Genomic DNA, 20298 nt, shown 5'->3' with positions numbered 1-20298 from the left:
AGGGAAATGGGAGGCTGGGAGGAGGCAGAAACTTATTTTTTTTCCTTTTCTCAATAAAAATAAAAAATAAAAAAAAGAATAGATTTAGTTGACTTCTAGAGGGAGGCCTTACGCACTCTGAGGAGCCGATGGAACATGGGTATGGGAAAGGGGGGAAAGAGGGAGAACAAGAGGAAAGGGGAATAGAGATTGGTGCAAAATAAATAAATAAATATAATTATTAAAAATGGATTTAATCCCCTGGAGATCAGCTCAGGATAATGCAAACTCACTACTTCTCTGCTCTATCTTGTTCTAGATCCTTCTCTATCTCAGACAGTTCTTCCTCTGGTCAGGGGGGATTACCTGGAAGGAAAGCCCAGTCTCACCCCTGGGCACCATCCCACATTACTTGAACTGTGACCGCTGCTCTCACTTGTTTACCATGAGAATCTGGCAGGAAAATCAACTGGTCTGGCTAAGACTCTGAAGTCCCGACAGCAAACCTACCAAGAATAAGACTCCAGCCAGGATGAATCACCGGCCCTTCCAGGGTAGAAGCAACCTAACCAGATTACCCTTCTACCAAGTGCTCCATGTGCTCAGCCAGGGACAGGGCCAGATTAGGGACTAGCATTTATCTCCTTGCTGCCTGTCTGGACACTGAGATGTGGCGGAACCAGAGCAGTCTGGGTTACTGGATACCTATGCTGTCGCTCTCATTTCTGACATAGTGGCTCCGTGCACACATCCTCTATGGCTGCCAACAGAAGCTGGGCAGTGCAGCTGATCAAGGCCTTCTATCCTGTCAATTATTGAGGGACCCTCTGGTAGCCGTTGACATATAATGCAAAGATCCTTTCTTTTCCTATCACTCCTTCATGCTTGCTCCTCTGCCTTGTTCCCCAGGCCTCTTTTTCTTAAGCATTTCAGTCTCTTTTGTTCAATCTGCAATTACCACTGCTTGTAAGTCCATTTATATCCTTATCTCAGGTCACTTTTCTTTCCACATGGACCACCCCCAAAATCTACTCATACGTCCCCCCTGTTGTTCTTTCAGTACCGCCCGTGCTGGAGAGGGGTACACAACTAAAGTCCATTTTCAGTTTGAAACAATGAACTACCCATCCTTGAAGCAAGCACAAATACTGTCCTTTCCCATCAGCTGATCATAACAGGCCTCCATGCAGCCATAACTGTGAACAAGAAGAGCAGCATGGTGCACAACAGGAGGGTGGTGTGAAGGTCTGGGTGCCCTGTTAGAGTGAAGCTTTATGCCTTCCCTTGCAACTGTGACTATTGCCACTATGCTCTGTCCATCCTTGGCTGGACCACATCCTTCTTCCATGAATTATTACTGGGCTTCCCCAGGCCTGTGATGTAGTACATCCAGAGAACACAGCTCATGAGAAGCATTTCTGGTTACACCACAGCCCTGTGTCCCATGCCTGGCCCGATGTGGTTTTGTGTCTTCCAAAGAAGATGAAGTCCTCTGCTGTAGATGGCTGGGCCTTGCCTCAAACTCTTGCTCTCCCTGGGCTCTGGCATAAATCCTAGATGGTGTCTTTCCTCCACGCAAAACTCTGGGTTTAAGGCTTGATAATGCACAAGCAAAAAGGCTCCTTGTTCTTCATTCAGTCTAGAAAGACTATAGAGTCCTTTTGTGCTCTCAGGCCAAGCCAACAACTTCTGTGATTCTCTAGAAAGGGTATCCCTAAGGGCGGAATTTGTAACCTACCAGGAGTTGTTCTTAGGGATGAGAAAATAAAGACACAATAATGTATTCTCTGCATTGGAAGAGATGGCCCGACATGTTGGGAAGAGATGGCCCAACATGTTGGGAACACTAGCCATCTAATCGCTTCACTAACGTGGCAAGCCCCTAATCTCCATGAAGCACGTGTTCCTTACCAGACTCTCCAAAGTACTTGCCATTTCTTACTGATTGAGGTTGTCATAGGCACAGACAAAATACTCAGTAGAATGTTCACAGGTCATAAATGCATTTGGCCCATCATGCCAGAGATTGCCATTAGCGAGCCCTAGAGGATGAAATGCATATACTAGTAACTGTGTTCTGATACCAGGTCCATGTATAGGCAAGTGCTCACCACTGAGCTATATCCCTGCCATACCTATGTGAAGGATAACTGCTTCTTAGTCCTTCTGGAATGGGATTAAATAGATATGGTGACCAACAGAAAGACCACAATTCTATTTACCCGGGACCAATCTACCTAAGCTGAGATGCCGTATCTAGTGTGTTTGCTGAAACTGAGGCTATCAACACTGCACCTGGTTGCATTTAGAGTCTCCCACTGTGATTCTCTGTGGGGTTAAGTGTTGAGATAACCAGTAGCATCTTAGCTGCATACTTCATGTTCCAAAGGGTGTAGACAGTTCACTGGTTCCCCTGGGATTGCATCACCAATTTTAATTTCATTGATCTGGCTCAAGCAGAGTGAGAAAGCAGTTTCAAACGCTGCTTCTTGGCTTCCTCTCATATAGGAACTCTTACATACCGCCCCACCACCGCAAAGCTTCAACTTGCCTCCCTGTGGCACGGGCTCTTACCCTACAGGCCAAGAAACCAGCACCAAGTCCTGGCCTCTGCCAAAAATTCTTATTCCAATTATCCATCTGAGGTCTGAAGAAATGGCTATGGAAGAGACCCTAGGGCTCAATAAGCTGACTGTGAATAAACACCCATTTATCTAAAACTTCACCCTAACAGGATGGTGCTAGGGGTGCCTTGGTATTCACGAGAACTTGGTCTCTATGCCACTCCGTCCTTGAAGTGCCCAGATGTTCCCCTCTGTTCAGCTGCTACTTGACTATACGACCACAGGTCCCTTCTAATGAGAGAGCTCATTATAATCTTTGCCTGCTAAGTGCTGCTGCTCCATCCAGGAGCCTGGCCTCATCTTCACCCACTGTGCTCCAGAACCAAAAGCTGGCTCATCTGACAGTGAACAAAAGAACATAGCTTCTATTGGTGAAGCTGCCCAGTGCCTCATTCATTCACCTCTGGGTTTTTTTATAGCTTATTTTTAACTGCATAAATGGAGCAATACTCCTGTTGGCTGTACAACAATGTGTTCCCCAGAGATTCTGCATTTTTATTAAGTATCTCCATACCTCTGTGTGAGCGAAGAGCCCTGGTGGTACTATACTGCTCTACTTATTCTGATGGTTGCATCTGCCTTGCCTGGGATGGGTAAGTACCCCGTGGCTTTGGGATCCTTTCATTCTGTAGTAACGTTCAGTAATAAGAGCTCCCACCCTGCTTCCACCTGCCGGCCACGGCTATCATTGTGCTTCTCAGACCACACATCTCTCTCCCGGGGATCCTATGTCACTTTTCTATGGGCAGAGTCTCCTGGGACCTTCGGTGGTTCTGTGGCCTTCTGGACCATTTCCAACCGAGCACGTTCATTTGTCTGCACCTTTATTCTGTGCCTCTTTCGTCCACTGTGGCAATTTTGGACATTTATGCTTTTACTGCAGGCCATTGCTTTTTCTAAGCTTCCAAGAGTCAACCCCTAAGCATCTCAGCCCCATTCACGAGACCCTGTCCTTAGTATAAACCGTGCATCACAAGAGAGTGAGCCTGTGTTAATCCACACGTCCTTCTAAATCTATCACCGACCTTCCATCCAGTACATCCAGTACCATTATGATCGGTCCCAGTTATGTGCTCCTATGTCCTGATACATGTGAACCATTCTACAACGGCTTCTCCTGTGGTGGGCCCAGACCTTCCAAGGACAGGCTATGAGGCAACATGATCTTATGTTTGCCCAGGCAGTCAGAAGACAAGTCTAAGTAGGTCACGTGAGGAACACATGCTACAGTCACATCTCCGAAGAAAAGAGTATGGTCTTCATGGGCCACAGCATTCACAGAAGTATAGAGTTTTGAGATTCCTTAAGAAAGTGGACCAACCACAGTACACCAACCCTCAAGAAACACCACCTCCCCAGCAGGCAGGTCTCTGACTTTGGTACAACAAAGTAAACTCTGGAACCCTGTCACCCTCCTATTTAAAACCTGCTCCAACCCTTGACTGTATCATCTACAAGGGCTGGGAGTTTATGTACTTACTGTGAGACCTTCAGATGCCCTGTGTTGAGGTTAGATCAGCTCTTTGTCTTTCATGATCTCTGAGGGCCATGTGTCCAGGGCCCTCAGCAGAGCCTGGCACAGTCTTCTAAGTTACTCCTTCCTCCGGGATCTGAGAGGTAGGTAGGCATAGGTGTCTGCCATCCCCACTATCTGCACCAGGTCCAGCACATGGCATAGGCCTTATGCCCTCAGAGTCCACATCCTCAGGTCATCCCTGCACTAAGACAGAAACGACCATATAGAGAATTTAGGAGGGTGCATGGGGCGAAGGTGGTGCACATCTGCCCAGAGGTGGAGTGCCTGGGGCAAGGGTGGTGCACATCTGCCCAGAGCTAGGAGAACCAGTCTTGACCAGAAAGAGAAGCCTGCTGTGATGAGCTGTGACAGCTATGACGCCTGGAGCATTGTGGCAGCCAGAGCTGTTTAGGGCCCTCCAGCCTGCATCTGCCTGCTGTACTTGGCTGACCCCAGGAGAACAAACAAGGCCAGGAGGGGGAACTGGGCAACATGCTTCTGTCAGTTCACTAACAGTTCCTGCAGAAGGACTCTGCTCTGAACCCTGAGAGGACAACATTTGGAGCAGACGGCAATCGCCTGGCAGTTAGGGGTTTGAGAGCCAGGGAGAGTCAGATGTGTGTGGCAGCACCCCCCGAAGTTACCTGAAAGCAGCAAGAGAGTGGAGGAGCTGGGAGGGACCGAGAGAAGCAATGTGGCCTCTCTGAATTCTGCGGCGTGAGAGGACAGACAGGAGGAGATGGAAAAAGGTTCAACTAAGACAACCAGGACAGATGGCGAGGGCCTGAACACCAAGCAGAGGTCAGAGGCTTTGTCTATCTCCGCGAGGACCATCAGAGGTTTTGAGGAAGACTGGGGGATGTAAGGAGGCTACACAACCTCAAAGGAGTTGCGATTTCCAAAGTGTCCCTTTGGCTGCGTCTGCAGCAGACTCCTCTTAGTTAACTGGCCCGAGCCAACTCAAACACACCCCAACCCCCACCACCCTCTTCTCCAAATCGGCTCCTTCAGATTGTCACTCCCCACAGGGCTGCATTCATGCATCCGTTCTAAATAGTCCCACTGTTCAGCTTTAACGAGAAGTAATACCAAGGCCCATGTTTGCTCAGAGAGCACCATATTTCATCAAACCAGAGCCCATGCAGGCTCAGATTACTGTCCGAGACAATGTTCTGTAATCCTGGTTTATTCACATGTCACGGGTATTTTAGCAAAACAGAAATGAATGGCCCTCACCACCCTAGGAAGTACGGGGAGAGCTGGGTCCCCGCCCAGGGGAAGTCATGCTTTCCCTGGCCACAGTTCTCAGAGAGGCCGACTCTGATCCTCTTGGTTTTTCCTGACTTTCAGAAAGAGAATGTGGGCTGAGGAGGAATCACAGACAGGGTAGTTATTTCCCCATAAAATGTGAACTCCATGGATGAGTTTTGCCAGAGCAAAAATAAAATCTGTCATTGATTATAAAGTCCTTTGTGCTTGTTACTTCACAGATTTATTACACTCTGGCCTGGCAGCCTGGAGAGGCCCTGAGATTCTTGTCTCTAGCACCCCACAGCTCATACCCCAAAAGGGGACAGGGACTTGTTGGCGTTTCTTTTGTCCTCCAAGGACCAAGCGCTTTGGAAATTTAGATGAAGAGCCGTGAATCATGCCACAGACACACAGATAACAACAGCTCATTCTAGAGGGCTAACACTTGCTAGCCAAGGAAACATGTCCCTTCCCTTTTAGCTTTTAGCAGAGTGCAGACAAAAGTGATTCCTCTGCAGAGCCTCTCACCAAACATCCCAGTGTCTGGGCCCACTCTGAATGTGTGCTAGCCTCTTTCAAACCCACCGCAGAAGGAGCAGCAATAATGCCGGCAAAGCAATCGCTGATCGTCTCTCCTTAGACCTTACCCATAAACCTCACAATGTTCTGCTCATGCTGCTGTTGAAGAAATAGAAGCCCAGAGAAAGTGATCAAGGTGCTTAAAGTCTCACACAGCTAGGCAGTGGTGGAAATGGGACATGAGCCGAGTTCTAAATCACCCCATAGGGTCATATGGATCCTGCCACTTCCCAGACAGGGTTGACATGAAGCCACAGCCACAGCACACAGTAGTGGAGGTGAAACGGGGTGGCTACCAGACTTCCAGGATTTAGAGGGGACATGGGGCTTTCCCAGAGCAACAGAGCTGGTTAGAATCTCAAGCTGACTCAGTCATAGAAGAGCTGGATAGTACAGGGAGAACTTTTCATTTGACATCTACCTGGGGAATGATTTTAAAGAAACCTAATAGTTCCTGTTTCTTAGAGCTATCAGTTTGCTACACTGGGGTGTGGGACTTCCAATCACAGGGTTCCTTACTTCTTACTTCCTGTTTTGTGAGTTGAAAGCAACCTTCCTTCCCCAGAATGTATGGCTTAAGGGAAGGGAGGCTGAGGTCCCCTCAACTTCTACCCTATCTCTAGAAAGAACACTCTTCATCCCAGCCCATCAGGCCAAGAGCCTGATCTTAACAGAATGGTCCCAGAGAGCAGAACGACTGTGTGGGAAGCTGTGGACGTAGAGGACTGGAAGATTTAGATCCATAGTCAGCCATCAACATTCTTATTATTCTGAGCTGCAGCCCAAGCTATTAAAAACAAAACATGTTCATTGGCAAGCTCCACAATTAGCCTCATTTCCACGCTCCAGCCCTGTTCAGCACGAGCTGCCTTTGCACAGATTGCTTCTTGTCTGTGCTGTGCTGTTTGGAGGGCTGTTCTGGGAGCTAGCGAGGATGTGACCCAGTGGTAATCTGAATTGCTTCACCAAACACATTTTTATCCCATCATCTCGGCCACATGAAAGGGGGCCACAGTGCTCCAGTGCTCAAAACTTTACAATCCCGCTGTTCGGCAATAAAATGAGGCAAGAAATATTAGCTGTCCCTGGCTGATGCCTTAATTCTTTCGGAACAATGTTGGAGAATCTGTACCCTACAGGTTTTAGTGCCTGCTAAAGCCTGACCCTCGAGCTGGCTTGAATGGAGCCAGAATGAGTTAAGGAGGGCAAGGAGGCTTTAATGGACAAGGATCCGAATAGCCCAGCTTGTGCGGCCTCCTGCCGAGTCACCCTCCTTTTCACAGGCCTCGATTGTGTTTGGCCCCAGCAGAGACAAAACTACCCCTGAGCAGAGGCTACCCCCAGCTGGCACAGGTCAGAGGCATTCTGGGGGAGAAGAGAAAAGGGGGGCAAGGGGAAGTGAGGGGCACATGGAAAAGGAGGGAAATGAGGTGGGGGAAGGACATTTGTAAGGAAAGATGGCCAAGGCCATTCATCTGGAGAGATCCAGCTACGGTGCTGGGTCTTGATAGCCTCTCATCTTCAGGCAAACCACTTTGGGAAAACAGCACAAATGGGACCTATATATGAATTCCGGGAAGTTGAGCACCCTGTGCATTAATTTTCAACATAATATTTATTTATAGACATGATAAATTCTAACCTATGCACTTCTAAAAAAGCACAAGTCTCAGAGCTCCGGGTTGGATGAACTTTAATGTGACAGAGATTTTTTTTAAAAAACTGTAAGTGGGTTGCGTTATACACTGGGAGAAGCTTTTTTTCCAGGAAACTTTCAAGGATTGCATTGTGATCCTCCCATGAAAAGTAATTATTTTGGTTCCCAGAGCCCAAAGCCACCAGATAAGAGGAATATTTGGGTTCACAATTGTGCAGATTATTGCCATGCAAGACAGAGTTTGTCCATGAGCTGGATATATAGAAGAACATGGGTTTGGAGGGTCCTGTTTCTCAACTTGTTGGTCACAACCCCTTTGGGCAAATGATCTTTTCACAGGAGTCACGTAAGACCCCTGGAAAATATAGATATTTACATTGAAAGTCATAACAGTAACAAAACTACAGTTTTAGTTGGGTCGTCACAACCTGAGGAAATGTATTAAAGGGTCGCAGGAAGGTTGAGAACCACTTTAGACTTAAAGATTCCTTAATATTTAGGGCTCTGGCCTCCTTTCTCAGTCTGCTGAATTCTATGGACCCCATCCCTAAAGAATGTTTTCAAATGTACAAAATGAAATACCCAGGCTAATAAAAGGGAATCAATAGCCCTGTAATTATGAAAAAAAATTAAAAGCAACTCAGCAGCTTAATAACATATGAACATGCTATTACATATTGTTTGTTCATGTTACATGTTGAACATAATAAATATTCCATTTCATTAACTCTCTAATTACAATAATTTCAATGTAGTTTAAGCAAAAAGTTTGTTTTGGAAAATGACTGAGTAGTGTCGATCTGTGAAAAAGCCATACTTCTAGCACTGTGATTGGTTGTTTGTTTGCATACCATTAGAAACTAAGTTTCTACTAAGTTTCAGTTAAAGTTAATGACAACAGTCGGCCAGATTTTCCCCCACTTGGACCTCTGATTTTATCTGTGGGGAAGTAACTTTGCTGGGGTGAAGCAACTTTGGGGCCTTTCTGCCCCAGGGCTAAGCTGACTAGCAGGGGTCAGGGGCGTCCTATGCTAGCACTTTAGGAAGAATTCTTTTTGAGAAAACCGTGAACTTTTCTCTTCCCTCTCTGATGCTTTGAAACTTTTTATAAAGTAAATTGAAAGCATGCTCTTTTCTTTTTTAGCAACCCTGTCCGAAGATTTATAAGGACCTTTGATGTATTTCTTCAACAACCGGAATCACTGTTGCCAAATAAAGGATCGGTTAATCGGATAATTCTAATTCTGTATTTTGATCAAGATCTTGCTTTCCACTGCCCGAGTTAGGTCGGTTGAGCCTTGGAGCCACACACACCCCTTTTGTTGTTGTTAAATCCCAGAGCTCCTGTTCCCAAGGCTGCACCTTTGCATTTTAAGCACACACTGGCTCAGAGACAGCTAGGCACACATCCCCTCTGGGGTCCTCATGGGGGAGCTGTCATCTTCCAACCACATAGCCATAGCATGCCTTTGCAGGGGCAACCCCGCAGGCGCCCCCCCTCCGAAGGCTGCCCAGCCCCCGCGACGCCCGGGCTCAGCTGCAGGCAGCGACACTCCGGAGCCGGCCACGGGGTTGGGTCTCCGGCTCTCGGCGGGGAAGCAGGGAGCGCGCTCGCCCACGCCCACGGCCCTCACACTCGCGATCGCACACCCCGGCGCGCGCACGCCCGCACACCAGAGCTCAGGCACAGCACACCGGGGCCACAGACCGGTTCTCAGCGGTTGCGAGTGGGGACACAGCCGGATTTTCCTCTGAAGGCGCCCTCGGCCACCCCGCCCCGCCCCGCCCCTCGAACTCGCCAGCCCGGGCGCCACTCCGTGGGTTGCAAAGTTTGCATCGTGAGGCAATCAAGGGAGCGCGCCGGCTGGGCTCGGCTGGGCTCCACGAGGCTCCGGACAGCTGTGACCGCTGGTCCCGCGGCGTGGATGCATTGCGCTCAGCGCTGCCGCTGAGAGCCAATCGCACTACCTCCAGTCGGGTCACAGGAGCTGTCCGCGTCCCACGCGGACCCTCCAACCTTAGACGAGGTGCGCAGCCAACCCTGAGCCTTCCCTGTCTGTCCTCCTGGACTCAGACCCTTCGCCACCATCACTCAGCCATGTCTTCTCGTCCTGCTCGGATCAGTTTGGGGTCCCAGCTGCTGCCTATGGTGCCTCTGCTCCTGCTGCTGCTGCAGGGCGCAGGCTGCGGCCACAGGGGCCCATCATTGTCCTCACTGCCCTTGGCAGCCGACGGTCTGCAGAGAGACAAGGACCCCCAGCAGTCACCTGGGGAAGCAGCAACTGCGCTGGGCCCAGGCGCCCAGGATATGGTCGCTGTCCACATGCTCAGGCTTTATGAAAAGTACAACCGACGGGGCGCTCGACCAGGAGGAGGCAACACGGTCCGAAGTTTCCGTGCCAGGCTGGGTAAGTAGAGGCTACATCGGGACCCAGTCCTCCTTATTCATAGAGTCCTCTTATCCATCCTCTCTATTTCTTTACGGTTCTGCTTCCCACCTCCTATCTTGTACTGACTTTTATACTGACAATCCCTTCCGTTCTCTGTACCCGGCTAGAGTTTGCAGTGGAGACCAAAGTGGCATTGGGAGGGAGACCTCCTGCCCCTGGAAACTTCCACAGTTGCTGGACAAAGGTCAGCATATACAGAAGGCTTTAGGCACAGAGTGGAGACAGACATGGGCTGGAGGACAATCCATGGTGTTGTGTTGACACTTGCTGTATGAGAGAGGAGCATGGTTGACGTGTTACAAGGCAGTGCTGGTACAGGTTCCAAACCCTGGACCCAGGTAGGAAGCATGATTGGGATGACAAGGAAACAATGTGCTCTCTGAAGGGCCTGCGTTTCCATGACTTCAGAAGACAGGTTTTAAGAAAGGTCCAGAGGCACCTTGTCCCTCTCCTGGGCCATGCTCCACGTCTCTACTTGCCACACCAAGAGTTGGGCTTGGCAGATGCTCCCTCCCTACCCTCTTCTTAGAGAAGGTCACTCTGAGCTCCAGCCCACTGACTTCGGGTTGAGCAGCCCTTGCCAGCCCCGGCCTAAGTGCAGAGGAAGTGCAGCCTAGGAAGCAGGTGGTGAGAAGACCCTGGTTGTCATGGTGACTGCTCAGAATTTCAGAATGCTCTTCCAAAAACTATGGGCAGGGGTCTCCTGCAGTTGTCTGAGAGGAGACTGTTCCCCAGGAGAGAAATCCTGCAGCTGGCAGTCTTCTCTCCCAAGAGCGGTAGGAATGAACCGCAGCCAAGTTTGAGGTAGAACAATGTAGGTTCCAGAGCATGTGTCCTACCTGATGCTTACTGGATTCAGGGCCCTGGTGACATTGTGACTTCAGATTCAGACATAACATGGGTAAGGGATCGACTCTCACAAAGAGGCACATCCTCCTTCATGCTAACCAGGTCAGTGTCCCTCTGGCTTCCCCCGTACCTTTTATTCAATACCCGGAGTTCATTTCTGGAGAAACATTATTAAGTTAAGTCACTTAAGAAGCATTTGGCCTGATTGAGTTAATTCCCTGAAACTGTGTGGACTTGTTTGTACTCTATAAAATGGGTAGTGTGTAGTAGTATCTCCCTTCATGGTTGAAGCTAGATGGCATGAAGTAAGAACATCAGTTCTGAGCCCTTGGCCGGACTGGGTGGTGTTGCACGTTCTAACTCCGGGAACAAAAAGCACTGTGATGAGCACTTTGTGCACATCTAGGCTTGAACTTGACCTTTGTTGCCCTTTTTGTCCTTGAAGTCTTGAAGTGGAGGGATAAAGGTCGTCAAGGTCACCACTGCAATAAGAAGCGGGCATGCCCACTGGTTACAAGCACCTGCGGCAGCCCGTTCAATAAGGAGTGCAGTTCTGTCTGTTTTCACCAATCAGAGGGACATTTTAACCCCGACAGATGGCCAGGAAACTACACCTTAAATCCAGCACCCCCATTTTACAGAGAAGGACAGAAGACCAGGACAAGAGAGGAAGTTATTATACCTGTCAGACAGTAATAGCTGTTCTCACTGCCACATACCACTGCAGTCTCTCCATCAGAATGAAGCCCAGAGTCTGGGAACAGAGCATCAGGGTGTAACAGACCGACATGTTTAAGAAATCAGAGCTCTAGTCTAGTCCTGAAGGGTCTGAAAACACCTCTTATTTGGATTCCTTATACAAACTAAAGAGTGAACTACAGAGCTAAAGAAGTTCCAGCTTTCCAGGCCACAGGCTGTGTGCCACGGCACATATCACTTGCCTGTTCTGGGCCTCATTTCTTGTGTGCACACAGAGGGGGTGACCACTGAATAGAAGGTAGATCTGTGCCTGGCACAGAGTTGGAGCCTGTTTCTTGTGCCTTGCCTTGACTCATCTAAATGGTTCCACCCCTAGTCTCAGACTGTCTCTTGTCGGAAGGTCCATCTGTGGGGTGTTGTGAGCAGGGCACAGACTCCTTGCCACAGCCTCCCAGGTAAGCACATCCTGCCAGACAGCAAATGCATCCACTCCCAGAAGCTGTTACAGCCTCTTCACCCTCCTCTGCAGCAAGGCCGGGGCTCCGAGCGTGCGCTAACGTCCTGATCCCGGTTCTGTGATCCAGCCACAGGACTGCAATTCTCATGACTAAGAGTTTCTTTCCACTTTTAAACTGTGACTCTGCTCCTGATTAATAACATTTTTTCAAGGAGCTCAGATATGGCAAGGACGCTGAGCAGTTCTTGGTATGTGCTCGTTTGCAATTTATTAGCTCTTAACTGTGATTCCACCAGCTTTCCTTGTGATTTCACCACCTTCCACTCCCTCTCCTGAGGTGCAGTTTGTTCTCCCGTGGTCTGCATCTGTGGAGGAAAAGCCTTTGAGTTGGCTCTAAATTCAGATTAGACCGCCGTTTACCTCCACGCTCCCAACGAGTGATTTGTGTTTAATTCCAAGCTGGACCCCTACCAATGTGATACCGAGCTCGTTTTCTTCATCTCCCAGACATACCCAGCTGTCAAAACTGCCAAGTCAAGCTGATTTCATTCTCGGGTGAAGTATCCCAATTCTGTTCCTGTAGAGAATTGCCAGAAGTCGAGTAGCTCATGGAGGAAAAAGATATTTACCTAGCTTGCGTTCCGAGACTGGAAGGCTAACCATCATGGTAGTGGCTCTGGTGGAAAACCCTGGGGTTACATCATAGTGTCACGGATCTGTTGTGGCTGGAAAACTTGTGTGAAGGACTGGTCATGAGGCAAGGCAGAGCAGCAGAAAGCAGGAAGAACAGGTAGCCTTTATCCAGGTGTAACAGCCGCTCTCTTGGGAACTAAGTGAATTCTAAAGGGAGACATATCTCAAGTGAGTAACATTTACCCATTAGGTGCCACCTCTTAAAGGTTTCAGTACCTTTAACTATTGCTGCCCTGGAAACTGAATGCCCTGCATTTGCAGAATCTAAAACATAGCATCCGCTTTTCCTAAGCATTTCATTCGAAGGACATAAAGTTGCACAGAGTGATGGTCTCACCCAAAATAGCTCAGGACCTGGGGAGGACCCAAAGGCTAGTGCAGTGGAATGGGGGTGTTAGTGTAACAGCAGCTAGGGTGCTCTGAGGGATCCCTAAGGGTAGCACTGACAGGGAGAGGCCAGTGAGGTCTTCACAGACAGAAAGACCCTAGTGTGTTGATGGGTGGGTTAAATGCAGAAGGGAGACAGTCCATTATGTGTTGGGGCTGTTGGGCATTTGGTTAGGAGAAAACTGTGGAAGCAAATAAGTAGAATGCAGCCAATCCCTGAGGACCTTGATTTTAACTGCTGACAATGGAACAATACACCGTGTGTACACCGGAGAGCGGGGGAGATAGGGAGAAAGGGTAGGGGTGGGGAAAAAAAGAGAGAAGACAGGCTGTTTTTTAAACACAGTAACAAATGATAAGTTATTCTTACCACACATCCCGATACAACCAGCGTTCAAATAATATTTTGTGGACTCAGTTCAGCCCTGCACTAACGATGCACATATGTCTACAGACCGTGCACATAGCCACTAACCTAACGTGGCTGCGTTTTCTGCATGCAGGTATTCCCATCTGCAGCTCTCCTTGAGGTCTCTGTAGTTCTGCCCCTGGAAAAGACCTCGTCCTATGGGTTTTGCTGAGGTTCTTTACATAGCGGGGACATTAATCTTCATATCCTATAGGTGACGCTTTTGGAGCTTGCATGGGACATCAAGGATTGACAATTCTAGGATAACTGTTATAGTCGAGACCAGGCCAGAAGGAAGCCACGGTGAGGCAGATGCAGCATCTAAAAAGCCTACAGTGACTGAGGTTGGTGTGAAGCCAGAAGGGGGCAGGAAAGAGAATTTTCTGCCAGTGTTGGAAGGGTTGGATGACTAGTTCAGCCTCCTACTCAGAAAGACCCATGAAACAGATGCTCAGCGCAGGCCCGGCCCCCTTCTCCTCTTCCGCTAAGGAGCTGGCTCTCTGCTTCCTACCTCCAGCTCGCATAGAAGTTTGCCTCGTCACCATGGCATGCCTGCTCTGCTGTCCCTGGTGACTGTTCCAGGGACAATGAGCAAAGGGTGGCTGGAATCCTGTTCCTATGGGACAGAGCCCTCTGTGTGAGTTGCTACTCTTAGGCTGAGACTATCAGAGTGCTGTCCCATTCCCACCGTCACCAGGGTGAAGCTGAGTCTTCTGCTAAGAGGTTGCAACTCCAAGAATCCCAAAGATCCACAGATATTATATTGTTTACGTAAAAGCAATCCTTTTTTCTGGGAAATACAGAAATCAAAATTACCTATTTTTTTCTTACAGCGGGTGATATTTGTTTATACACTCTTGGACACATCATGACAATAGAACACACGGGAGAGCAAAGGGCATGTGTTTCAGGTGAGATCCACCTGGGGTCACACCTTATATCTGCCTCTTGGCTGCTATAAGACATCAGGCTAGTTACCTGCTCTTTCCAGCATGCCAAGAACTCCCCTTCCAGAAACTGTTCTGGCCCCACCCCTTCCTGTCTTGTCATGGTGCAGGGTCTGCAGCAGGAACCCATCATTCCTACCTGCTTCTGAGCAGCAGCAGCCACCAGGTCTTGTGCTAGTATCCAGAGTTACAGCATGAAGTACAGCCAGCAAAGCCTCTTGGGGTGTGTGTTCTGGAGGGATATGCAATAATAAATACACATCAGGATATTATGAGTGACGAGAAGACAAAGTCAGGGTGAAGAACGTGAGTGGCTCTTCAGCCGCAAAGCCAAAAGGGGACACCGTATGAGGTAGAGATCTGGAAGAGGCCTAGGTGACCAGGAAGCCATGGAGGCAGAAGAAGGACCATGCCTGTCATGTACCTCTCATCAGAAGGCCAGGAGAATGGGACCTGGGGTGGGGAGGACAGCTGTAGCTGGGGAGGATGGCAGGACGTTCAAGTAGGACCCAAGTAAAGAATGGAGTATTTAGGTGTCAAGGGCCTGAATGGGAGCCATATGCAATTTAAATGTCCCCATAATATGGCACCTTGTTTAGAGTGCTCTGCAAAGCTGTAATGTGGTCGGCCCCAAGGGTAACTGTGATCATTACAATTCTGTGTTCCCAAGAGGCCTTCAAGCACCTTCACCTGCCTTTGCCGGGACTCCAAGCAGCCCGTCACTTAGCAAGCACAGACCTTTTGCAAATGTTTATTGGGAAACTGAAGGACAAGGGGAGGGCAGCCGTCTTCTCATTGGCCGCGAGAGAGGAGCCACAGTGCTCTAGTGTGATATACAGGTCAGACAAACTTTGCTTGTTTTCTCCTTTGTGCTTTATGCCCCACTTAACTGGAAACATTAGAGGTGCCTCCACTCTCAGTCACAGCCTGGAGCTTCTCTATTGCATGCATGGGCCGCTCCCCAACTCTGGGCTAGAAAGTGACCCATCTGGACCTCAGCATGTCCTACCAGGAAGCATCTTTTTGAGAAAGTTGTCCAGTGAGCGGTGAGCTCCCTCTACCCAGATGCATTCATTCAAGTCAAGTGTAGTCGAATCTTACTTTTCACCTGGCCTCTGGAGGCTCCTCCCACTCTGGACCAATGAGCAGGATAATTGATTAAGAAATACCTGAACTAGATAACAGATAAACAAAAGCTGCCAAGTCAGATGTTATAAAGACTAAGTAGTGTGTGAACACGTTTGAGTTTGCATAGGAAACCCTTGCTCTGCCATCCTTGATCCTTTACATAAAAATGGCAGGGAAGTACCTTTGTGGGCAGCCCCTGTGCCAAGCATATGGCATGTGCCATTTCTTTAGTCCTGCAAGGATCACACAGGCTGAGGGTTCTAGTCTTTCTAGGAGACTAATGAAAGAATAAGGTTTAGAGTTTGATGCTCACCTCTAAGGCCGAGAGCTTATCTTCTAGGGTGTTTGCAGCTTAGAGGTGTACGCTGCATAGCGAACTTCCCTCTACATGGATCAGTGGGTGGGAGGCAGAAGGTGGCACAGGCTATCCCCTCGATGTCTACATGCATGCTGTACAGGATCCCCAGACTGCGGCCAAGAGCAGGGACACCTCCTTGCAGCTTCCAGCTATGAAGTTCTGTACGTTCACCCACCTCCCCTGAGGTGAGTGAGTCTCCAGCTTCCCCCATAGTCTTAACTCCAAGACGTGCCAGTTAGGATATGGGCCTCCGAGTCATGACACTCAAAGCCACAGAGCTCTGGGAGGCCAGGTTTTAAGTCCTCAGGACCCAGCATCACTTCACATACGGGGCACGTGCCAAGTGCATAGGGACCAGGTAAGGAACATCTCCAGTCTCTCCTCAGCCCATTCTAGGTGTTTCTCCCCTTCTTTATATTTTGTGGGGTCCATTAAGGGAGCTTGAATATTCTTGATAGAATCATAACTCTATGATTCCTTCCCGATAGAAACAAAATACTGAGCCAGTGGGTGGGTTTTTTTGAGAATTTTTTAAAAAATTATTATTACTTTCAGTTTATGTGTGAGTGTATATGTACAATACACATGCCTGGTATTGAAAACCAGAGAGGGGCATCAAATCCTCTGGAAAGAAAGTTACAGAGAGCTGTGAGCTATTGTGTAGGTACTGGGAATAGAACCTGGGTCCTCTACAAGAGCGGCATGTGCACTTAACTACTGAGCGCCTTTCCAGTCCTAAGCCAATGGTTCTTGAAAAATGATCCCAGCTCATCCTCTGTATACAGGTGTCATATAAACTGACCTGTCTCTTGGAGAGTGTAATCTCCCCCGACCAGGGACACACCCCTGGGCTTATGAGCTCTGATTCTTTCCCTGCTGTATTAAGCAGACAGGCCTTCGACTGGAGGAGGAGGAGAAGGGGGAAGGGAAGGAGGAGGAAGAAGAAGAGGAGGAAGAGGAGGAGGAGGAGGAGCAAGTCCACCCAGCCACTTTGGTCTTCTTCTAGTCTGTGTATCCCAAGACTTCTTCTCCTTGTGAATCCTAGACCTTCTTGTAGAGAGTTTGCATTGCTGCCAGGACTGGAGTTGCAGGTGGCCCTGGGGAACACCTGGTAGAACCAGGAGCAGACAGGGCTTCCGGCTGCTCCTGGAAAGCAGAAGTTTACTACACACACACACACACACACACACACACACGACTGCTAAATGTGCCTCGCCCTCCTGTGCGTGGGTCTCCAGACGGCAGTGTGAACCTTGGAGTGGAGGGACCTACTGAAATCTCCATATTGCTATCTTGTTGAAAGATCAGTTTTGTTTGTTTTGTTCAAGATAAGATCTCTCTGTGTAGCTCTGAATATCCCAGAACTCTGTATATTACTTTGTAGCCTGGAACTCACTCTGTAGCCTCAAACTCACAGAGATCCACCTATCTGTGCCTCCCAAGTGCTGGGATTCAAGGTGTACACCACTATGCCCGGGGGTGTGTGTGTGTGTGTGTGTGTGTGTGTGTGTGTGTGTGTACAAGTGTTTGTATATGTATATATACAACAAGTCCTAGGATAGAACCCAACAAGAATTAACTATATTATCTTAGAAGGTCCTAAGGCTGCAGCGAAAAATAATGAAGATCTCCTTATTTCACCTCATCTGGAAGAACTATCACATTTAACAGCAGTTACCTTTAAAAACTGCGTAGTACAGAGTGCTGGGAAAATACTGGACCAGCTGCCTTGAGGCAGGTCTTGGATCTAACCCAAACCATCACAAACTCTTAATGAAGGTGTCATTGACACGCCTTTGTTCTTTGAAAGCCAATGGGAGGTGAGGAGGGAACATCAGGAGCTTTAGTGTCTTATAGACTTTGATTGCCTTCTCTGTCCCTCCCTCCCCTCTTTTTCTCTCTCTGCCTCCCGCTCCCGACCTCCCCCCCTTCCTGGTTTTATCTTCATTTCTCTCAGTGAAAGGGTGACAATTCCTTACCTTTGGATCTCAACTGTACAAGTTTATTGAGGATAATAAAGGAAGCTCTCAGGCCTGCAGTGTAAGGCCTGCAGGAGCTGAGGAAAGAGAAAGGAGTCTTGGAAGTACTGGGTCGGTGGGAATTGTACCACTACCCCAAGAACAGGATGCTCTTCAAGAGAAAATCTAACAGGCTGTGGTCTTTCTCTTGCAGAAGTGGTCAACCAGAAGCCTGTGTATTTCTTTAATTTGACATCCATGCAAGACTCGGAAATGATCCTCACAGCCACCTTCCACTTCTACTCAGAACCCCTACGGTGGCCCCGGGCACGCGAGGCATTATGCAAGCCGCGAGCCAAGAATGCATCTTGCCGCCTCCTGACCCCAGGTCCACCAGCACGCTTGCACCTAATCTTCCGCAGCCTCTCACAGAACACGGCCACGCAGGGGCTCCTCCGCGGGGCCATGGTTCTGGCACCTCCACCACGTGGCCTGTGGCAGGCCAAGGATATCTCATCGATGGTCAAGGCTGCCCGAAGAGATGGAGAGCTGCTCCTCTCTGCCCAGTTGGATTCTGGGGAGAAGGACCCCGGGATACCCAGGCCCAGTCCCCATATGCCCTATATCCTTGTCTATGCCAATGACCTGGCCATCTCAGAGCCCAACAGTGTGGCAGTGACTCTGCAGAGATACGACCCCTTTCCAGCTGGAGACCTGGAACCTCGCACTGCCCCCAACAGCTCAACGGACCCCCGCGTGCGCCGGGCAGCTCAGGTCTCTGGACCCCTGCAGGACAATGAACTGCCAGGATTGCACGAGAGACCAGCACCTGCCCTGCATGCCCACCACTACCACAAGCATGACTTCTGGCCCAGCCCCTTCCGGGCACTCAAACCCCGCACCGGGCGCAAAGACCGCAAGAAGAAGGACCAGGATACGTTCACCACCTCCTCACAGGTGCTGGACTTTGATGAGAAGACGATGCAGAAAGCCAGGAGGAGGCAGTGGGATGAGCCACGGGTCTGTTCCAGAAGGTACCTGAAGGTGGACTTTGCAGACATCGGGTGGAATGAGTGGATCATCTCGCCGAAATCCTTCGACGCCTACTACTGTGCTGGGGCCTGTGAGTTCCCCATGCCCAAGGTACCACTCTGTGTTCTGATCTTGTCTCATACTAACTTGGCTCTGCCCTGTTGGCCGTCTTTCTGTTTGCCTGACCTGTTTCATTATTTGCAAAATGGAGATGATATATCTCCTGTCTGCAGAGTCAGACACTGCCTGTTAGGGTTGATTTGGTTTGGAGGTGCTTTTTTTTTTAAGTGTTGGCTTTGTTTTGTTTGTTGTTGTTGTTGTTGTTTGTGTTTGTTTGTTTCCTGAGACAGTCTCTCTGAACGTCTCTCAGGCTGGCTTCAGTCCTCCTGGTTAGCCTCCCATCTTCTGGGACTAGAGACATGTGTCACTCACTAATACCTTGCTTTGAATTGGAATCTTTAAAGCAAGGCATCACTTCCTAGATGCAAGGAAAAGGGCATTCCCAGAGAGCAGACATCCTCAGAGATTGAGTCAGTGCTGCCTCCCTGTGGACAAGTCAGGTATCCAACGTTCCCTCCTGACCAAGGCTCTCCTACCTGTTCTAGTCTGAACCAGGAGCACTGATGCTGGTGATCCGGCTGCTCTGGGTGTCAGTGGTTCTCCCAGTGGGCTCCCCTACTGCTCTGGGTGTCAGTGGCTCCCCTGGTTTGTCCCATCCAGCAGCCAAGCCAACCTTCCTAGTGCACAGAAGTCTGAAAGATACACAGTCCTGGACTGTTTCACCTTCCTGGCACTGAATTTTCACGTTCCCCCAGGCTGGGTTAACTCCATCCGTCATCCTGCGGCCTGCGCGGTGGTAGGCTGCCCACGTCACCCCTCAGTACCCACTGCAGTTTCCCCTGCTTCGTTAACTCTGCAGACTCCTCTGTGGTCTATCTTCCAAGAAAGAAAGTCGGTGTGTAAATTCAATCTGAACCTCGATAAACAGACCCAAGTGGGAAATCCCAGGCCCAGATGTGGGCCATATAATCTGTCTGGAATTAAGGGCCTTCTCCTCAGATCCGTGCACATACAAGAGAGGATGGGAGACAGCTGATGAAGAGAGGTGCTCTGCTAAAGGGCTTCACATGGGCCCGGGACAGATGTGGCCTCGCAGCTACTGAATTACCAGGCTGGCTTGCTGCCTCCCCACTTTCAGAACTGACTGAACCCCACATGTGTAGTTGGTCTTGCCCTTCTCTTGATGCCTCCCCTCTATGCACCACACACAGACACACACAGACACACACACACACACACACACACACACACACACACACAGACTT

General features: G+C 49.3%; 1 protein-coding gene across 1 annotated transcript in view; it reads left to right on the top strand.

Moving 5' to 3' along the window:
* The first annotated feature begins 9164 nt into the window (after window positions 1-9164).
* Gdf10 (growth differentiation factor 10) overlaps window positions 9165-20298 on the top strand; it is a 12853-nt gene continuing 1719 nt past the window's right edge. Inside the window, exons 1-2 of the mRNA XM_005348628.2 lie at window positions 9165-10014; window positions 18156-19084. Coding sequence (XP_005348685.1) covers window positions 9705-10014; window positions 18156-19084 — 1239 coding nt within the window. The 5' untranslated portion in view covers window positions 9165-9704. The remainder of the gene's footprint in view (window positions 10015-18155; window positions 19085-20298) is intronic.

Source organism: Microtus ochrogaster, chromosome 6, assembly GCF_000317375.1.
Source record: "Microtus ochrogaster isolate Prairie Vole_2 chromosome 6, MicOch1.0, whole genome shotgun sequence".
Lineage (NCBI taxonomy): Eukaryota > Metazoa > Chordata > Mammalia > Rodentia > Cricetidae > Microtus > Microtus ochrogaster.
This window is presented reverse-complemented; position numbering and strand designations above follow the sequence as displayed.